At 42.9% G+C, this 22,880-nt stretch overlaps 1 protein-coding gene across 5 annotated transcripts in view; it reads right to left on the bottom strand.

Moving 5' to 3' along the window:
- The window catches only part of MIB2 (MIB E3 ubiquitin protein ligase 2), an 85,012-nt gene that overhangs the window by 36,064 nt on the left and 26,068 nt on the right, over positions 1-22,880 (bottom strand). For 3 of the 5 annotated variants that reach the window (XM_077250158.1, XM_077250154.1, XM_077250157.1), the window contains one exon: positions 1,465-1,813. In XM_077250158.1, coding sequence (XP_077106273.1) covers positions 1,465-1,711 — 247 coding nt within the window. In that variant the 5' untranslated portion in view covers positions 1,712-1,813. Of the gene's footprint in view, positions 1-1,464; positions 1,814-6,942; positions 7,380-22,880 lie in introns of those variants that run through there. The other 2 variants (XM_077250159.1, XM_077250156.1) reach the window with 2 other exon arrangements.

Genomic DNA, 22,880 nt, shown 5'->3' with positions numbered 1-22,880 from the left:
AAACACAATAAACAAGTATGCATGGCTTTTAAGTCTCCTCACTCTGACTTAGACCATTAACAATATGCTGTAACTTTTTAGGACAGGAGTAACCCTTTAAAAGCAAACTTTAATTTAACACAGTAAATATAGAATATTCCACACTATAAATTTACATAAAATGCTAAATAAGTTTGATAATACTTTGCGTATCTTGTACACTTTCTTAGTTACCGTATATGATGTTTTACATTTCATTGATGCAGAAAGCTAACAAAAAAAAACCTACATTCGTAGCTGTATATACTATTAAATATGTACAAAAATATAAAGTACTTTTGCAAAAAAAAAGTGAATAACTCAATAAGTATAAATAAAAAAAAATATTGAAACATCCTTAAAAAAAGGAGTATAAATATATAAATACACACAATGACAGACACAAAGAATCAGCTAAGTGAGCAAAAGATATACTGAGTGTAGTAGGATAGAGAGTGATGAAAAAGTAGGAAATATAAACAGCATGCACAGTGGTAACCATGCTCACCTAGAAAAAAACACTGTTTCGCCTCAGGCTTTGTCAGGGGAAATTACATGAACTATGAGTTATACTTATGGGAGACTTTTGTTCATTTAGTATATTCTTTGAGTCAAGCACTACATTTTTTTTATACTCTTTTAATAACGTATCAATAAAAAGATATCTTTCTTATATTACTACTTATTGACTTCTAAACATTCTTTAAACTAAGAAAACTATGCAAATAAAAAGAAAAAACCTTTAGAAAGTTTACTATATTTTCTTTTAGTACATTGTGGCGGAGCATAAATAAAACCACACAATGCTCCAGGAAGAAACTAGCTGATAAGTTGTTTTTTTGTTTTTTTTTACTTTAGATGTGAATGGAGAAGGAAAATCCATAAAACGCAAAGTCGGTACAAGATGAGCAACATATAGTATACACAAAGGACTCGCCATTTGATATAGACAATTTGTGGACTCGCCATTTGATATAGACATTTTGTGGACTCGCCATTTGATACAGACAATTTGTGGACTCGTCATTTGATATAGACAATTTGTGGACTCGCCATTTGATATAGACAATTTGTGGACTCGTCATTTGATATAGACAATTTGCGGACTCGCCATTTGATATAGACATTTTGCGGACTCGCCATTTGATATAGACATTTTGTGGACTCGCCATTTGATATAGACAATTTGTGGACTCACCATTTGATATAGACAATTTGCGGACTCGTCATTTGATAGACAATTTGTTGACTCGTCATTTGATACAGACAATTTGCGGACTCGCCATTTGATATAGACAATTTGCGGACTCGCCATTTAATATAGACATTTTGCGGACTCGCCATTTGATATAGACATTTTGTGGACTCGCCATTTGATATAGACATTTTGCGGACTCGCCATTTGATATAGACATTTTGTGTGTCAGTAAATGACTTGGCACATACCTGTCTGGGCATTATCATACAGCAGCAGGTCGTAAGCTCCCTGGAATCCAGTGCGATAGTTTGTCCTGGTGCCATGATCCCACTGAACCACTACGGTTTTATCAGGGGTGGTAGGGCTTCCTTGCCGTCCAATTTCCACCACGGTGCCTACGCTGCCCTCGCCATTGTCCTGGTTTGCCCATTTCCAGTCAACTCCTCGCACAACACGCATTCCCACTTGCATGGCTGCAGAGGGGTCCCAGTCCATCTCAAGCCTCCAGTGGAATTATGGGGTCCATTAGGAAGGATTCCCAAAAAACAGCAGATAAGGTTCTAGGACAGGTTCCAGCTGTGTGTCATCTACTTAGCACTGATGAAAAAAAATAAGGAAAAATAGCAAAATTAAAATGAAACAACGAAAAAAAAAAAAAATTCCCTCACCCACCTCTTCCCCCCACAAAATTACTCTGGTTGGGAAGAATCACATGATGCAGTAGTGTGCTAAACGGCGAAACCAGCAGTTTGCTGTAAATAGTTGGGAGCAGAGGTGAAGCATGTGCGAAACGGCAAGTCGTGGGAGACCACATCTAGTTTTCCTATGTGATTCACTGCCATGAGGAACTCTGCTGTCCTGTGACTTCTACATGAAAAACCAACCTCCCTGGGACAACAGGGTGACAAAAAATATTTCTACTATAGTTCTCAAATGGGGTGTGACCACAGACTGTACATCCCCTGTAACATTTCACTATTTAGCAGTCTGGCAAAGCTGACAATTCCATGAGGTACATAACTACCAAAGCGGACCTTGGTAGGAAGCCGGCAGCAGCTTTCACTTCTTACGGGTGTCAGCTTCGTCAGAAGGAAGTGAGAGTGTAGCGATGGAATGCAGGGCTCCCGTGACATAAGGTCATGCAAGCCCAGGGAAACCAGGCGCCAACTTTGCTGGGAAGGCGCCGATACCAGAGGCGACTATTGGCTGTTATTTTACATGGATGAATATCAACCCTTTTAAATGGTGAACTTATTGTTCAGGAGCACACAGCTCCCCTCCCTACCACCTTCCTGCTTGCTAGAAGACAGTGTGCTCCTGATCGATTGACAGTTCGGAGAAGTAGCACTGTCACACCGTTGGCTCGAACTGTGCGCTCTCGGATGCTGCAAGCAGAAGCCACTTTCTGTCTGCAACATCGGAGGAGCACAACGGCACTGAAGCTGGCCGAAACAGAGATCTGGTCAGCTTCCGAGCAGCATTACATGCTCTATTGTAAAGAGCTTGTAAGCATTGCTCTGGAGAGCTCTGAAGTGGCCAGCAATGAGTCCGGATCTAAATCCCATTGATCTCCTGTGGAGAGATCTTAAAATTGTTGTTAGGAGAAGGCGCCTTCAACTATGAGACCTGGAGCAGTTTGCAAAAGAAGAGTGCTCCAAAATTCTAGATGAGAGGTGTAAGAAGCTTGTTGATGGTTATAGGAAGTGATCGATTGCAGGTATTTATTCCAAAGGGTGTGCAACCAAATATTAAGTTGAGGGCGCCACCAATTTTCTGGAACAACTTCAAGGGTGCCAACACTTTCGGCCATGACTTTATGCCAATATCAAATGTTTCCATATCTCACACGTTCAGTTGCAGCGCGGCTTCCCTCTGCCACATGCAGAAAATCCATCCGGCCTATTAAAAGAACTTTGCTCAGGAGACTGCAATGACCTGTGATGACTGCTAGACTGTGAAATGGGACTAGGAATAATTGTCCGCCTTCCTCTAAATTTAACCTTTATAAAAACAATGAAGAATACTAACGAAAATAGAAGCGCGGTCCGGTCGTGCCCCAGAGACTTTCTACAAAAATGCAAGAACTCGTTTTGCTTTTAATCTAGAAAATCAATAATAATAAAAAAAAAAGAAACACAAACAATAAAAGGAAATTACGGTAGGTTGAATCTGATCCAGAGAGGAATGTCTTCACTGTAACCAAAACGGAAATCTGACCTACAGGTATTGTCTAGGACTCTAGGCATTCGGATGATTGTTGCAGACTGCCAACATAAAGCCCTGTTCACATGGGGGTATTATTATTATTTTTTTATTTGCAGCATAAACTAACAATAATACATAAGTATTCTCAAACACCACTATGTCAGGGTTGGGTTATAATAAAAAATCCCAATCTCTGATGATTCCCCCGGAGCACCATCATATGCATTATCATCAAATGGAAAGAACATGGTACCACCACAAACCTGCCAAGAGAGGGCGCCCACCAAAGCTCTCAGCCCGAGCAAGGAGGGCATTAGTCAGAAAAGAAGGTAACACTGAAGGAGCTGCAGTGTTCCCAAGCAGAGACTGGAGTATTTGTCCATACGACTACAATAAGCCGTAGACTCCAAAGAGGTGCCCTTTATGGAAGAGTGGGCAGGAAAAAAGCCTTTACTTGGACACAAAAATTGTAAGGCTTGTTTTGCGTTTGCCAAAAAATATGTGGGAGAGTCCCCAAATGTATGGAGGAAGGTGCTATGGTCAGATAAGACCAAAATTAAACGTTTTGGCCACCAAGTTAAAGGATATGTCTGGTGCCAAACCAAAACAGCTCATCACCACAAGAACACCATCCTCACAGTGAAACATGGTGGTGTCAGCATCATGCTGTGGGGATGTTTTTCGACAGCAGGGCCAGAGAAAATGGTCAGACTTGAGTGGTAGATGGATGGTGCAAAATACAGGGATTCTTTCAGTCTTTGGAGTTTTTTTCTATAACATGTCACTGATTAAGTCATCCCCCTAACAGACATCTTTGATACATCTGTAAATTCCAGCATAATAGAGCAGTTTGCTGTCATTTTAGACCACAAATCAGAACCAGAGAAAACTATAAAGATGAAGGGTTGGTGTTGGGGGCGTCCAAAGGAAATGACCTTACAATTGTCAATAGCTGGTGGTAATGAACTGTGGATTCACAAGGCTCGGCCATGTGCTGACCGGTCACATCGCAGCAAACCCTACAGCTCCGCAGCAGAGCACATGTATGGAGACCTTTAATCCTTGCTTACAAATGACAAAGCAAAACAAGCATTAAAGAGATTCGCCAGATAATGCAGCTTTGCTGACACAGGTCGTGAACGGGAGCAGCGCCGGCTATCGAGACTTGATATAAATAAATTCATGCATGCATTTAATGCCCTGCGCCTGAGCGCTAGCGGGGCTGTCTGGCCATCAGACGTCCATTTGCTCTGTTAAATGAGGCAAAACAGAACACATGGTCAACTGGGATCAAATAATGAAAAAAATGCTTGTGTGTGTAGATATAGCAGCTACATACTTGTTATGATGCCCCCTGCTGTTCATCGGATTCCCTCTCAGAATGTCCACCCCTAATGTGTCGTGTCCTGGTGGTCGCACATGCTCAGTATGGCCAACCTGATCTTGTAGGCGGACGATGTAAGTACCAGCGCATTCAAGGCGGCATCATCTTACTGGATTTATTAGGTGGTTGTTCTGAGACCACTAGGGGGCACCATAAAAGTACAATATTTTAATTTAAAACAGAAATGTAATATTTAAAGGGATCGTGCAGCTAAAATAATGTGCTTTATATGTATGTAAGATTGTAATTAATACATCTCACTAATATATTTCCATTATGAAGGCATGACGGACAGACAGCAGTCAGTGCCGGTTACAGCAGCTCTGCCTCCGCATTTACTTGACATGGTTGAGAGCATAATCCTCCTCCTTCCAGGGTCAGCCATGTGCAGGGAGCTGGCTGTCAGACTCCATTCACTAGCTAAGCCAGCCCCATTTCTCTGCCACTGTACCAGATGTGACAGCAAAAGGGCTGGCTGAGATAGTGAACAGAGGGTGACAGAAAAAGGGGCTGGCTGAGCTAATGAACAGAGGGTGACAGCAAAAGGGGCTGGCTGCGCTAGTGAACAGAGCGAGACAACAAAAGGGGCTGGCTGAGCTACAGAACAGAGCGTGACAGCAAAAGGGGCTGGCTGAGCTAGTGAACTGAGGGTAACAGCAAAAGGGGCTGGCTGAACTAGTGAACAGATTGCGATGGCCAGCCCCCTTCAAAAATATGAAATCTTCTGCAGAACAAGGTAAAAGGCCTTAGGCCTCTTTCACACTTCAGTCTTTTGGCGTCAGTTTCAATCCGCCGTTTTCATCAAATAGCGGATCCGCCATTTTTTTTTGGCGGATCCGCTATTTTCCCATAGACTTGCATTAGCGACGGATTGTGACGGATGGTCGTCCGTTCCATCCGCCATGTGACGGATCCGTCGAAATTTGGCGGACGTCATCTAGACATAGACGGACATTATAACGTTTTTTGTCTGCGCTAAAATGGCGGTTCGCGATGGATTAATCGCATCCGCCATTCCATAGAATGGCCGCCTATGGGCGACGGGATCCGTCGCGACCGTCATTTCGGCAGATCCGTCGCCCCAATCCGCTTTTTTCAATTGCGCATGCTCCAAAAAGTAGATACTTTTCCCAGACAACCCCCAAGTAACGGATACGTTAAAAAAACGGATCCGTTAGAACCGTTTTCTCAACAATTGTGACGGATCCGTCACTATGTCGGAGCAGACTGACGCCAAACAACTGAAGTGTGAAAGAAGCCTTAGAAAGCTATTTGCTCGTGTTGGAGCATCAGTAGAGCCTCCTGGACTTCAGCTTAACAATAATATTATATAATGTTGCAAACCAACCAAAGAACTTTTCATGTCCTTTTCCTGGCCTTTTATACATTCATCTCTACAGTGGCTTTGTCCTGCTTAAAGGGGTTGTCTGAGACTGAGAATACTGATGACCTTTCCAAAGGATAGCTAAACAATATTAAATAGTTTGGGGTCCACCACCCGGCATCCCCATAATCAGCTGATAGGTGGTGCAGCTCCATACACTGCATAGTGGCCGTTCCTGGGTACTGCAGCTCAGCTCCTATGCAACTTAATAGGGGCTGAGCTGCAGTATCTGAGAATGGCCACTATGTGGTGTTTGAGCCTCGCACACCGTGTACTTCCGGCGAAAGCGGGACCTAGTAGCAGATGATCGTGGAGTGCCTAAGGGTAGGGCTGTGATACCTCAGTCCTGGACAGCCCCTCTAACTGAAGGAGCCCAATACATAGGCCGACATATTCCGTAGCGCTGTACAGATTGCCATCATACACATCATTTATCTAACGTGGGTATATATTGGTCCATCTATATACACACACAGATGCATAGTGTCTATATGGCTTCATTTATGCTTGTACCCCTCCTTCCCCCTCCAGTCGGGGGTCTCCAAGATCGGAACCAAAGGTGACTACTGACCCGTGAGATATCACAACATACAAGCGAATGGCCAACGTAAAAAAAAGAAAACACATAAAGCAAATATAACAACAGAAGTAACCCGGCGAATATGCCACAATGGCGTTAACCCTAGAATCCCTCCAGACCCCCTGGTAGCCCTCAGACACTACCTCCGGCCTCATCTTACAGTGGTCTCTTACCGTTCAGCCATAGAAGCCCTTTATTAGAAATGTGAGTTGTGATTGGTGAAGAGCGGATATTAATACGCTGCTGTTGTCAGGTTCCCTCCACAGGCGCAGGTGTGAGCCCCGGGGCACAGCGCAGGAGACGCTCAGGTGAACGGTCCCCCGGTCAGGTGCTGTGACTCCACACCGCCAGCTGACTGTGGAAGCCAAACACAGGGGCGATAACAGGAGAGGGGCCGCCAGCAGCAGCAGCAGCAGCAGCGACCCTGAATATGGCTCTGCCTGCCAACTGCAAGGCAGCGAGGAGACGAGAGCGCCCGCCTCAGGGCATCGCATCCTATTGTCCCGGAGCCGGAGGGCTGCAGACGGGCAGCAGACCCCCCTGGGTGAGCGCGGGGCCCGGTGCACAGATGTCACAGCATGACTGACTTACAGCTACCCCTCCTCTCATCACCATGCAAATCCGGGGACGGCAGGCGGAGCGCAGAGGACGCTGCAAGTGACAACGACCGGCGGAGGTAGTGACGGTGCAATACTATGCAGCACCACTGTCACTATATGTATATACACTGCTACATCTGCATTATACACATTACTGCCCTCTACAGTCACACTGCATACACTAATACCGCCATATACAATACACCTATGTACCCTGCACACGTCATCTCACACCGTATGTGCTACCATACTCCATACCTCACCACACTGCATACACTAATACCACCATATACATGAATACACCTACCGTATATACCCTGCACACGTCATCTCATACCGTATGTGCTACCATACTCCATACCTCACCACACTACATACACTAATACCGCCATATACATGAATACACCTACCGTATATACCCTGCACACGTCATCTCATACCGTATGTGCTACCATACTCCATACCTCACCACACTACATACACTAATACCGCCATATACAATACACCTATGTACCCTGCACACGTCATCTCACACTGTATGTGCTACCATCCATACTCCATACCTCACCACACTGCATACACTAATACCGCCATATACATGAATACACCTATGTACCCTGCACACGTCATCTCATACCGTATGTGCTACCATACTCCATACCTCACCACACTGCATACACTAATACCGCCATATACAATACACCTATGTACCCTGCACACGTCATCTCACACCGTATGTGCTACCATACTCCATACCTCACCACACTGCATACACTAATACCACCATATACATGAATACACCTATGTACCCTGCACACGTCATCTCATACCGTATGTGCTACCATACTCCATACCTCACCACACTACATACACTAATACCACCATATACATGAATACACCTATGTACCCTGCACACGTCATCTCATACCGTATGTGCTACCATACTCCATACCTCACCACACTGCATACACTAATACCGCCATATACATGAATACACCTATGTACCCTGCACACGTCATCTCATACCGTATGTGCTACCATACTCCATACCTCACCACACTGCATACACTAATACCGCCATATACAATACACCTATATACCCTGCACATGTCATCTCATACCGTATGTGCTACCATACTCCATACCTCACCACACTACATACACTAATACCGCCATATACAATACACCTATGTACCCTGCACACGTAATCTCATACCGTATGTGCTACCATACTCCATACCACACTACATAAACTAATACCGCTATATACATGAATACACCTATATACCCTGCACATGTCATCTCATACCTTATGTGCTACCATACTCCATACCTTACCACACTACATAAAATACCGCCATATACATAAATACTCCTATATACGCTGCATACGTCATCTCATACCGTATATGCTACCATACTCCATACCTTACCACACTACATACACTAATACCACCATATACAATACAACTATATACCCTGCACATGTCATCTCATACCGTATGTGCTAGCATACTCCATACCTCACCACACTACATACACTAATACCACCATATACAATATACCTATGTACCCTGCACACGTAATCTCATACCGTATGTGCTACCATACTCCATACCACACTACATACACTAATACCGCCATATACATAAATACACCTACTGTATATACCCTGCACACGTCATCTCATACCGTATGTGCTACCATACTCCATATCTTACCACACTACATACAATACCACCATATACAATACACCTATATACCCTGCACACGTCATCTCATACCGTATGTGCTACCATACTCCATACCTTACCACACTACATACAATAACGCCATATACATGAATACTCCTATATACCTTGCATACATCATCTCATACCTTATGTGCTACCATACTCCATACCTCACACTACATACACTAATACCGCCATACACATGAATACTGCTATATACGTTGCACACGTCATCTCATGCCGTATGTGCTACCATACTCCATACCTCAGCACGCTACATACACTAATACCGCCATATACATGACTATACCTATATACATTGCCCACATTATCTCATACCATATGGGCTACCATACTCCATACCTTACCACACTACATACACCATACACTAATACCGCCATATACATGAATACTGCTATATACGCTGCAGACGTCATCTCACACTGTGCTACCATACTCCATACCTTACCACACTACATACACTAATACCGCCATATACACAAATAGTCCTATATACGCTGCACACGTCATCTCATACCGTATGTGCTACCATACTCCATACCTCACCACACTACATACACTAATACCACCATATACATGAATACACCTATATACCCTGCACACGTCATGTCACACCGTATGTGCTACCATACTCCATACCTCACCACACTACATACACTAATACCGCCATATACATGAATACTGCTATATACGCTGCAGACGTCATCTCATACCGTATGTGCTACCATACTCCATACCTCACCACACTACATACACCAATACCGCCCTATAAACATGAATACTCCTATATACCCTGCACATCTCTTTCAAGTTTCCTAAATTAAAACCTGTGGCATAATTCAGATGCCAACGCTCTGTGCCGCCCTGCACGGTCATGGCCCCTGGAAGATAAAACTTCCAGGTATGATCTGTAGGGGTGGGCTACCACATCTAGTCCCCACCAACCTCCATTCGTGAAGTCGGACTACTGAAGGTCAGTCATTCACGTGACATGAGCAGCTCTGTTCAGAAACCACTAATGGATGGTATACGTGGCCGCCATTACTGGTGGCACCGATAACTGCTCACGGCACCGGGTTATGTTGGGTTCTCGCCTCCAGCATTATTCTCACTAGGGAGTTATACAGATACTGAACTAAGGAATAGGACCGCACTTGTCCGTTTACAAAACTACTATAACCCCCATCATTGAGGCCCATTAATGTCAGTATATAGAGGCGTCAGAGATCGCGCGGCTTCAGTGTAGATGACACTGGCACCTAAGGAGTCAATGTCACCCTGGCCCACAGTGGTCATACCCCACGCCACTATCACTAGCACAAATGATGGCAGGTGGAGTACACGAGGGGGTCCCCCGGGTCTGAGTGTCGTATTCTACACGCGGTAAGCAATGGGCGCCCTTGGTTAGAGGTTCGGCTGAACACATAAATACCTGCAGCACACTACAGACCTCTACGTGTACCGATACTGCTAATGGGGGTAACTATAGTTATGCCACCCGTTATCTATGCAGCACAGCAATAGTGGGCACTCAACAGCACACTCTGCAGACGACGAGTTGTGGCTGGAAGAAGCTTCATGATGGCCTTGGTCCAAAAGAAAAAAATTGAAGAATGAGAGTGACTCCAATGAGAAATGTAGTCACCTGTGATTCACTGTATAGAACGCCTGTGACTCTGTCCGAGCAGGTCCGTAACTCCCCACCATCCCTGAACTATCTGCAGCGCCAAATTTACTTTAAAAAGCAATATCCATACAGGACAGTAGATTTTAAGCCCCTAACACATCTCCAAATAACTCAGGGTTCTCATATCTCCTGTTTTATGTAGCACAGATACAAAAGCAGCCACATTGAGGATAATGTTCAGCGGTACTGAGCAGTGTAGCTGTGAATCCAGCAGTAGGGCAGCACAGACTGTCTCTCTCTGCTCCTCCCCATGTGCTCTCTATAGACTCTGACCTCTCAGCATCTGTGTTGTACAAAATGGATTATAGCAATTTTTCAGAATGAATGCATTTAGAAGGGACTGAGGTGAGTAAGAAGTGGCTCATAAGAGGATAAAGGAGCCTAATTCACCTGTATTATTGATTTATGCAAAAACTGTTAACCCTTTAGATCTCCCCGCTGGAGATCATCTTTGATATCCCTTTAGTGTAGTAATCTTTAACCGGCCACATGCTGTGCTGGGAGTTGTAGTTCTACGAGCTGTAGGTGACACAGGTTGCAGACAATATATTGTGTATCCCTGAATTCGGCAATGATCAGAAGGAGAAAGTGTATTAATGCAATCTCAGCAACTCATGTGTCCACCAGCCGAATACAACCCACTCTCCTCCCAACATGAACACTAATCATCACGTCCCCGAGCCTCGGGACACGCATTAATATTTATGTGCCACCGTCTGCTAGCAAGGAAATGAAAGGGGGGGTAGAAAATGTAACAAAGAAAACGATTAACTCTTTCTCTAGCCACGTGGTTCGCTCCTAATGGATTCGATCATTTGCATTGACAGAGCTGGAAAACCTATGACGCAACGATGAGAAGATGACATGCGGGCAGATCTCCCCATTGAGAGACCCGTAAATGTCAGCAATGGCTCTAGGGGGAGATGGCAACCCATAGCTGACGTATGTCTTTCCCCTACATACACTTATAGTACACTGTGGACTGAGACACCTCCGGGGCTAATTTCAGCTGATGACGTGGGCGGCCAGTGCTCATGAATATATTCTAATGCGCCCATATGTCATCACAACTGCTCCTATGTGCAGCCATACTGGTGATGCCCACACGCAGAAGCCAGATACCGAAAAGATCCTCAGCCCAAGACAGGAGAGGAGGAAATCTGACGGAGACAGCAAACGTGCCCAATGTCAACAGCTATGTGTCTTAGGCTACTTTCACACTAGCGTTAACTGCAATACGTCGCAAATGCGTCGTTTTGCCGAAAATACGCATCCAGCAAAAGTTCTTGCTGGATACGTTTTTTCGTCATAGACTAACATTAGCGACGCATTGCCAAACGTTGCGTCCGTTTTGCGACGCTTGGGCGTGTGGTAGCGGACCGTCGGGAGAAAAAAACGTTACATGTAACGTTTTTTGCTCCCGACGGTCCGCTTTTTCCGACCGCGCATGCGCGGCCGGAACTCCGCCCCCACTTCCCCGCACCTCACAATGGGGCAGCGGATGCGTGGGAAAAATACATCCGCTGCCCCCGTTGTGCGGCGGAGACCACGCTAGCGTCGGGAACATCGGCCCGACGCACAGCGACGGGTTGTTCCCGACGCTAGTGTGAAAGTAGCCTTATTGTTAAATTGACCTGTATACACACTAGATATATAAATAAAAGGATTATTATGATGTGGGCATGCAGAACTAATAACGGGTAACGGGGGTCTTGTAGGGCTCTGGAGACCCCTAGGCATCCGCTGATCCTGTTAGATTAAAGTTACCCTAGGATACAGACACTTTCGATTAAGGCCTCATTCACACATCATTGCTATTCGTACCTATAACAGTGAATGGGGCCATTCACATGTTCGTAGAAAAAATGTTCTGGGCAAAACTCCAGAGACATGTCCAATATTGTTCCAAACACATGTAAGTCTATGGGTACGTGAAAACAAACAAAAAAAAAAATCAGACACCATTCCTTCCGAGTGTGGTCAGATTTGAACAGGCTGGTTTTTTTTTTGTTTCTCACGTGCAAGAAAAACTGATAACAATTGGAAAAAATGCTGATGAAAATCACTGTTGAAACTCGGCCCAATTCTCGTATGTGAAAATAACAGACGTGTGGATATCCCATCAGAATCAAAGTCCTTGGACATCCCCTTTAAACTGGCTCTGACCCTAGGTTAGGGCTCTACGGTGATTTAACTGCAGCTTGCACTGAAGCCGCGCAGCTAGGTTACAGTGCAATTTGGCTGCGCGTTGCAAGCATTTTTACGATTTGCAACACCGATTGCACAAAAACGAAAATGGCTGATATTTTGAGCCCAGAATTGATTTCTATGATGAAAAATCATTTGTGATTTGCAATCAGAAAAAGAAGAAAAATTTGTATTTTTTCTTTAGTAAATCGCTGCGCCACATTACGTCGCATGTAGTAATGCCACTGCGAAGCATGCATGGCTTACAAGTCTCCTTATTCTGACATGTCAGGCCTGGCTTGTCACACCAGGCTGCTATCATTCACTCCACTTCCTAAATCTCGAATTGGCAAACAATAAACAAAGACCGGACAATTACAACAACGGGTTATATACACAGGCCAGATGAGGGACCATGGCAAGCATTGGTCAGGGCGTGTGTATACAGCACCGCTTCTGCGGCTTTATGTCTTTGTGTCTGGTTTGTGTTTGTTGCTACTCTTAGTTACTAAGACTAACAACAAACACAAACCAAATTTGTGAGGAATGACTCCATCCGGATGTGAAGTCATGTCCTGAGGTCACCTATTGGAAATAACAATCCTAAGGTTATAGTACACCAGTTGCGTTTTTGCAATTTCTTTTTTATGCAAATTTTAAGCTGCATTTTACAGTACCAGCAAAGGCTATGAGATTTCAGAAATATCACTCACACATATTATTGTTTTTATTTATTTATTTATTTTTTTATTCCTGACTGATTTGGAAAACTGCTGTGTTTTTGCACATTTCAGCATGCCACTTCTTTCAGCATTTTTACAGTTTTTTCACCCATAGGAAAACAATGGGTAATTGCAAAAACGCAGCAAAAAAGGCAGGCATTAGTTTTTGCTGTGTTTTTGGTGCAAAAACCTAAGGAAGTTGAATAGTTTTTTTGGGGGGGGAGCACTAAACTTGATCACCATGCACAAGAGACAACAAAAGTGCAGCAAAAACAAAAACATAAAAACGCAACATGTGAATATAGCCTAGCCTAACAGACAACATCGACCTGTAATGAGCCTTGCCATGCCAAAGCCAGATACAAAGCCCTTAAAGAACAGAGCCACATAATAGCACAGCAGATCCTAATCAATGATAAGGTCCCTGTGTGTGCCAAACGGACTAACAGCCCCTATCATTTATCCAAATGCATAAAAATCTACACAACAAAATAACAAAAGGGTCCAACAAATATGTAGAAAAATACAATTTTATTCATTAAAAAAAGGCCAAAATTAGGCCAAAATTCAAAGTGCAAGAGAAAGATGTGCAACAGATTGAACATACATAATGGAATGTTGCAAGAGTAAGGACGAGCCAGGACATTGGGAATGAACGAGGCAAATAGTATGACCTCATACCAGGGCAAAAAAGTATCTATTGAACTGTATAAAACCCAGAACTAACAAAGGGTTAACACTAATTAAAGCCCTAATGTGCCTTCACTAGTGCTGTAGTACATACAGCACCATACATAATATAGGATAACCGCCTTAGAGTAAATGTATAGCCATAATTACCAAAGTGCAGGCGATTCCAGGCACCAACACACCACTGACCCGGCGCTAAAAGCCAACCCAGAATCTCAATGTGCAGGCACGGTCCAGAGGAGCATGCATGGCGTATAAGACTCCTCACTGTAACATGCCAGGCTTGCCTCCTCACTCTCCACAAGTTGAAACCTTACCCCTTAGATCCCAGTCTTAAGCCTCTCACCTAACCAAATCAGATCTCATAATTTGCACTGACAAGGGGCAAGATCCCGAAACACTGTGTCTACAAATGGAGATTCAGGTTTGGCTTTAATCCTAACTCATTTGGCAAGGCTCAATTTTTACTTTTAAGATTGCTACTTCCTTCCTAGGTGGTATTATGGGCATAGTCCTCTCCTTCTCTGAAGAGACAATTTGCATATTTAATTTTCCAAAAGGCGTACAAGTCTCCTCACTCTGACATGCCAGGTCTGGCTTGTCACACTCCAAAAGGAGAAACATTACCCCTTAGATCTCTTTGGCTCCTAATTGCTGAACATATAGAAAAGGGGTTGTCGTGTTAGGGAGACCTCCTTTAAGAGCAGACATCCTCCGAGACCTTTCACCCTCTATCCCTTATTCTAGTTATCACTTTGAGCATTACTGTAGGTTGGATATATTGTATACAGTAATAAATACATTGTGACATACACTGTATACAGTAATAAATGGAGAACTGGCCCTTGTCCATGACTTGTATTATGTGTACGTGCTCGGGCTATGCTCCATGTGTACAGATCACAAGCTGACTATTGCTACCTTCATGTTTATGCGCTTTCAGTTACGTTTACAGGACATTCTGTTTACACCAAACATTTGTGTTGTGTGAACAGTGACGCAGAAATAAGATAAGATCCGGTCCCTGAGCTCCGGGTTCTCCATGAAGTCTACATCACAGCTGCTGTATTGTGGTTTATGAAAACCTGCCATCCAGAGATGTCTCATCCGTCAGTCACCTGAGCCTGCAGACAGTGTCCTCAGCAGATCGGTGTCTGAATCGGCTGGATGTTATCACTTCTGGTCCTGAGGAAGACCGCCAGAGTGGAGGTGCTGGAGATGAGGGATTCAGAGTAACACACATTTTGTAAGCTTTCCTTTTCCTGTAGTAGGTTTACGAAGAAAAGTGGTGGAAAGCTCCTTTAACATCTATGTAAGGCTAGTGGTCAGTGTAAACAATATGTCAAAGGGGTGGGCATATTATTTTGGTGCGATGATCCAAATTATACAGGGAATATACCAGGACCACGGTCTACAAGGCAATACACATACGGAGCCTTGTAAAGGGTTGTCCAAACCTAGGTAGACTTTCAGCAAGCGGTACAGCTTGCAGAATCCAAATAAGTGATATACACACCTTGGAAAATTATCTATCTATAATCTATATCTATCTCTAGCAAAAATTAAGCGACCACCACATCAAATCCCTGTCATGGGCATCCCAATCTCCAGACCTGGACTCCATTGAAAACCTCTGGAATGTAATCAAGATGATGATGGATAGTCACAAGCCATCAAACAAAGAGCTGCTTACATTTTTTTCGCCAGAAGCAGTGTGAAAGACTGGTGGAAAGCATGCCAAGACACATGAAAGCTGTGATTAAGAATCATGGTTATTCCACAAAATATTGATTTCTGAACTCTTCCTGGGCTAAAACATTAGTATTGTTGTTTCTAAATAATTATTAACTTATTTTCTTTGCGTTATTTGAGGTCTGAAAGCACTGGGTTAATTTTTGAAATGTTGACCATTATTTCTTGTCAGAAAAAAAAACAAATTATTGCTTGGAAATTCGGAGACATGTTGTCAAAAATAGATGCATAAAGAGAAAAATCAGAAAAACTGAACATTTTGCAGTGGTCCCTTAACTTTTGCCAGAGCTATATAGCCGTATGTATATGTATATATATATATATATATATATATATATATATATATATACATATATATACACACACACACACATATATATATATATATATATATATATATATATACACACATACACATATATATATATATACACACATACATATATACATATATATATATATATATATATATATATATATATATATATATATATATATATATATATATATATACACATATACAGGTCCTCAAAAAATTAGCATATAGTGTTAAATTTCATTATTTACCATAATGTAATGATTACAATTAAACTTTCATATATTATAGATTCATTATCCACCAACTGAAATTTGTCAGGTCTTTTATTGTTTTAATACTGATGATTTTGGCATACAACTCCTGATAACCCAAAAAACCTGTCTCAATAAATTAGCATATCAAGAAAAGGTTCTCTAAACGACCTATTACCCTAATCTTCTGAATCAACTAATTAACTCTAAACACATGCAAAAGATACCTGAGGCTTTTAAAAACTCCCTGCCTGGTTCATTACTCAAAACCCCCATCATGGGTAAGACTAGCGACCTGACAGATGTCAAGAAGGCCATCATTGACACCCTCAAGCAAGAGGGTAAGACCCAGAAAGAAATTTCTCAACAATTAGGCTGTTCCCAGAGTGCTGTATCAAGGCACCTCAATGGTAAGTCTGTTAGAAGGAAACAATGTGGCAGAAAACGCTGTACAACGAGAAGAGGTGACCGGACCCTGAGGAAGATTGTGGAGAAGGACCGATTCCAGACCTTGGGGAACCTGAGGAAGCAGTGGACTGAGTCTGGTGTGGAAACATCCAGAGCCACCGTGCACAGGCGTGTGCAGGAAATGGGCTACAGGTGCCGCATTCCCCAGGTAAAGCCACTTTTGAACCATAAACAGCGGCAGAAGCGCCTGACCTGGGCTACAGAGAAGCAGCACTGGACTGTTGCTAAGTGGTCCCAAGTACTTTTTTCTGATGAAAGCAAATTTTGCATGTCATTCGGAAATCAAGGTGCCAGAGTCTGGAGGAAGACTGGGGAGAAGGAAATGCCAAAATGCCTGAAGTCCAGTGTCAAGTACCCACAGTCAGTGATGGTGTGGGGTGCCATGTCAGCTGCTGGTGTTGGTCCACTGTGTTTCATCAAGGGCAGGGTCAATGCAGCTAGCTATCAGGAGATTTTGGAGCACTTCATGCTTCCATCGGCTGAAATGCTTTATGGAGATGAAGATTTCATTTTTCAGCACGACCTGGCACCTGCTCCCAGTGCCAAAACCACTGGTAAATGGTTTACTGACCATGGTATTACTGTGCTCAATTGGCCTGCCAACTCTCCTGACCTGAACCCCATAGAGAATCTGTGGGATATTGTGAAGAGAAAGTTGAGAGACGCAAGACCCAACACTCTGGATGAGCTTAAGGCCGCTATTGAAGCATCCTGGGCCTCCATAACATCTCAGCAGTGTCACAGGCTGATTGCCTCCATGCCACGCCGCATTGAAGCAGTCATTTCTGCCAAAGGATTCCCGACCAAGTATTGAGTGCACAACTGAACATTATTATTTGATGGTTTTTTTGTTTGCTATTAAAAAACACTTTTATTTGATTGGACGGGTGAAATATGCTAATTTATTGAGACAGGTTTTTTGGGTTATCAGGAGTTGTATGCCAAAATCATCAGTATTAAAACAATAAAAGACCTGACAAATTTCAGTTGGTGGATAATGAATCTATAATATATGAAAGTTTAATTGTAATCATTACATTATGGTAAATAATGAAATTTAACACTATATGCTAATTTTTTGAGAAGGACCTGTATGTATGTATATATATATATATATATATATATATATATATATATATATATATATACACACACACACACACACACACACACACACACACACACACACACACACACACACACACACGATGGTGGCCCCAGCAGACAAGCGTATGAAAAATCATCCGTGTTTCATCAAAAAATTCTGACTTTTCTGTATTATACTTTTCATCAGATTTTCATCCATGCGTCTGCTTTTTCACATTCATGACATTCATTTGCTCTGATTTATTTTCTCGACGGCTCAGTTCACAAAAAAACAGGGATGTGTGAAGTTTCCCATAGACTAAAGTAGGTATGTGTTTGTAAAGAGAAATAAAGTGACAAGAAAAAAAAAAGTAGTGGGATTTTGTGTTAGTAGTTCACTGTAACAGAAGGAGTTAAAATGATTCTCTTCTGCTCTACTTTCCAAGTGCTCTGATTTCTTCAGGACTGATGCGATGTGACCTAATAATTATGTTTTTGTGTAATTGTTCTCCCGCAACCCAATTCTTTTTTAATTCGGTCCCACCCTGCATTGACTGCTGCACAGAACAGGGAACATACACAACCCGGCACACGGACCACTGTGTAGACACGGCTCTGACCGGCCAGGAGAAAACGCTGACTTCTCGCTGGTCATTGTACCTAATTATAGGGGGGTCCAGGTCCGATCAGTGGGAGATGGAGGGGATTCTGCTACTATGAGCCCATGGTATTAGCAGTTATAGCAGAGGAATCCGTAGGGTATAGGCTTCTTTTCCCCATAGCTGGCCCTAGTGCAGAGACGTCAGCATTTCTCAGCCATTTACCTGCCAAGTGGGCATGCTACACACCGAAACCGAAGGGAATCTTAATTGTACCCCAATCCTGGTTTTCCTTAATATCTTTTTGGATGCTCCTATAAACATAAGATCACTGTCCCTCGCCATATTAATAAGTGACCTTGGCAGCCATGTGTCTCAGGCCTGTTATATCGGTTTAACCCCACCCAAAAAAAGCCTATCCTCTCTTACCCCTTATATTAAGCAATCTGCCATCTTTATGACTTTGTCTCATTCGGACATTTATTTTTTTGCATGCAAGAAAGAAAAAAAAACGCAGCATTTTTCGGCAGTGTGCTGAATGCGATTTTCAGCCAATTTTTGGTCCATGCGATGTGACCATTTTTATCAGTGTGGCATCCGGTTTACTCGTATGCAAAATGAATCCCAAAATATTTCCAATCTTCTACATATTAAACAGTAAAAAAAAGAGCATAGAGTGCTGGTTATCCTTTGGACTGTTAGTAAAAAAAGGACACCACACAAATGCCCCTTGCCTGTGGTTAACATCCATGTGAGGCCCATTTTTTTTCAATTTGACCCATAGGCACATACCCTTAAGTAGTGTTACTTTGCCTACGATTCTGTCTATATAATGATCAGAGTTGTTAGCTTTCTATTCATGAACTAGGAAGCCCTGGATGATCACTAAAACATAAATGAACTTCAGTATACTTGTGTCGCCCTACCCCCCTGCAAAGTGATTGACAGGTGTCCGTATCTCTGATACTTAGCCAGGGTTAAGTAGCTTTGAACTTTTAACATCAAACATATGTGACCGGGGCACGGGTCTGCTGAGGCAGGTATTTTCTAGACGGAGGATGGCGGCAATCCCTTACTGAGATTAATAAATCCCTCTATAGGATTAAACAGGATTGTAAAGTCTCCGCGCCGGTGATTGGCTAAATCAGGATTCAAGTGTCCAACACCGAATTAAGAATGACTGCAAGCAAATGTCTCGGTGAAATGATTAAGAAGACCCGTCCTATAAATAGCCGGGGACAATAATCCTGGATAAGTATATTATCCAAGTCTCGGAACCTGCCGGATGACGAGATGCTGTAAAAACGTGTGTGACGCTGAGGATACTAACAGAGGAACACGAAAACATCCGTCAGAGTGATCCATGTGGAATAAAGCTACATGACCACCTGTGACCGTGCAACATTAAAGTGGTTACCCCAAAGTGGAAAACTAAGTGATAAGTTGCTGATCGAACTTATAGAATCTCGAGTAGGGGGGTCCAGTGCCCCCCAATTGAGTGTAGTAAGGGAGGAGTATAAGTGCACTACTGAACGGACGCAGTCTCGAATGTGCGACCAATTCTCCATCCATGGAGAAGTGATCATCAGTTGTTTATGACGTATGGATGAGTTAATCTCATAGTAGGGGTCAACTTTCTTAGAAAATATGGCCGAATTCAGACGTTTGTAAAACACAGTTTGGATATGGACCATTACGATAGGACCAGCTGAAGGGTCTCCTGACCCAAACTCAGCATCCACATATATGTCCACGAGGCGATATAGGTGGAAAAAAACTCACACATCAATGTCTGTAATCGGGCCGCCTGAATTCGACATATCTAAAAAATAAAAATAAAAAATTGGAACACAACCTTCGATTACTAGGTAGAAAAAGACCAATTAACAGGAACTTGACAGTAGAATTTCACTGCCCGGACCACAGCCGCCATATATCAGACTTGGGCTGCGTTATTGCTGCAGCGTTTTCAGAGAAAACATAACTTAAAAAGTTATGTCTTGGATGGCTAATCAGAGGCCGGTCCATTGATGGTCTTCTCCCACCTCATTCCCCAATGACTGACAGATCTGTCACTAAATACACTAAGGCCTCATTCAGACTTCCGATGTTTCCACATACAAGAAAAACAGATCAATTTTTTGGATCAGACTTTGATCAGAGTGTGGTCCGAGTGTCAACAGTTTTTCTCGTACCTGGAGAAAATCTCCATTCTCACAGTAAGTGGAAATCAGACCAGACTCACATGTCATTTGAGTAAGGTCTGATATTTTTCACAGACTCAGACTTGTATTATCGATTTTAATTTGACCTTCAGATCAAATATGAACCTCTCCGTGATTTTCCATGGACTGCAAGACTGCGAAAAATCACGGACATGTGAATGGCCCCATAGACTATCACGGATACAACTGCCATCAGTGAAAACCATAGATAGCACACGTACACAAAAATTGGACATCTGAATGAGGCCTTAGGGAGGTGTTTCTCAACTCCAGTCCTCAAGACCCCACAACGGGTCATGTTTTCAGGATTTCCTTAGTATTGCACAGGTGATAATTTCATCACCTGCTCAAGAATTAATTCCATCGCCTATGCAATACTAAGGAAATCCTGAAAACATGACCTGTTGTGGGGTCTTGAGGACTGGAGTTGAGAAACACTGCCTTAGGGAGAGACTTCAGCAGCACGGTGGCTCAGTATTACCACTGTTGCTTTCCAGCGCTGGAGTCCTGGGTTCAAATTCCACCAAGGACAACATCTGCAAAAAGTTTGTATGTTCTTCCCGTGTTTGCGTGGGTTTCCTTCAGGTTCTCTGGTTTCCTCCCACACTCCAAAGACATAGTGATAGGGAATCTAGATTGTGAGCCCCAATGGGGTCAGTGATAATAATGTCTGTAAAGCGCTATGGAATTAATGGCGCTATATAAGAAAAGCCTAATAAATAAAAAAGTAATATTTGTTAGTCAAAGGGATCTAGGCTAGGAGAAGCCGCCGGTGACAGGCATCGGACTAGTCATCCAAGAGGCCTGGCACATGGTCGGCTTTTCAAAGTCTATTTTCTCTGAAACACCTTTGTTTGGTCAGCTTCAACTTCCTGTCAGGCTCCCTTTAAAAGGGTTATTCCAAACATTAAAAATGATCATCTATCCAAAGGACAGGTAAGAACCTGCAGAAAGGTGGGGGTCCCACCAATCTCAAGAACAGGGCTCTGTATTTTAACAGCCCATTCAATGGATCAGTGCGGTACCAGCTATCAAAGCACCGCCAATCTACAAGTTATCATTGGTAATAACCCTGTATATCTCATGTTCACTGTCTAGGGTATACAGTACAGACCAAAAGTTTGGACACACCTTCTCATTTAAAGATTTTTCTGTATTTTCATGACTATGAAAATTGTACATTCACACTGAAGGCATCAAAACTATGAATTAACACATGTGGAATGATATACTTAACCAAAAAGTGTGAAACAACTGAAATTATGTCTTATATTCTAGGTTCTTCAAAGTAGCCACCTTTTGCTTTGATGACTGCTTTGCACACTCTTGGCATTCTCTTGATGAGCTTCAAGAGGTAGTCACCGGGAATGGTCTTCCAACAATCTTGAAGATTTCTGAGGCTGGTGACTCGGATAAACTTATCCTCAGAAGCAGAGGTGACTCTTGGTCTTCCTTTCCTGGGGCGGTCCTCTTGTGAGCCAGTTTCTTTGTAGCGCTTGATGGTTTTTGCCACTGCACTTGGGGACACTTTCATAGTTTTCCCAATTTTTAGGACTGACTGGCCTTCATTTCTTAAAGTAATGATGGCCACTCGTTTTTCTTTACTTGGCTGCTTTTTTCTTGCCATAATACAAATTCTAACAGTCTATTCAGTAGGACTATCAGCTGTGTATCCACCAGACTTCTGCACAACACAACTGATGGTCCCAACCCCATTTATAAGGCAAGAAATCCCACTTATTAAACCTGTGAAGTGAAAACCATTTCCGGTG

Source organism: Ranitomeya variabilis, chromosome 4, assembly GCF_051348905.1.
Source record: "Ranitomeya variabilis isolate aRanVar5 chromosome 4, aRanVar5.hap1, whole genome shotgun sequence".
NCBI lineage: Eukaryota > Metazoa > Chordata > Amphibia > Anura > Dendrobatidae > Ranitomeya > Ranitomeya variabilis.
The sequence above is the reverse complement of the archived record's forward strand: the minus strand, read 5'-3'. Positions and strand labels throughout refer to the sequence as shown.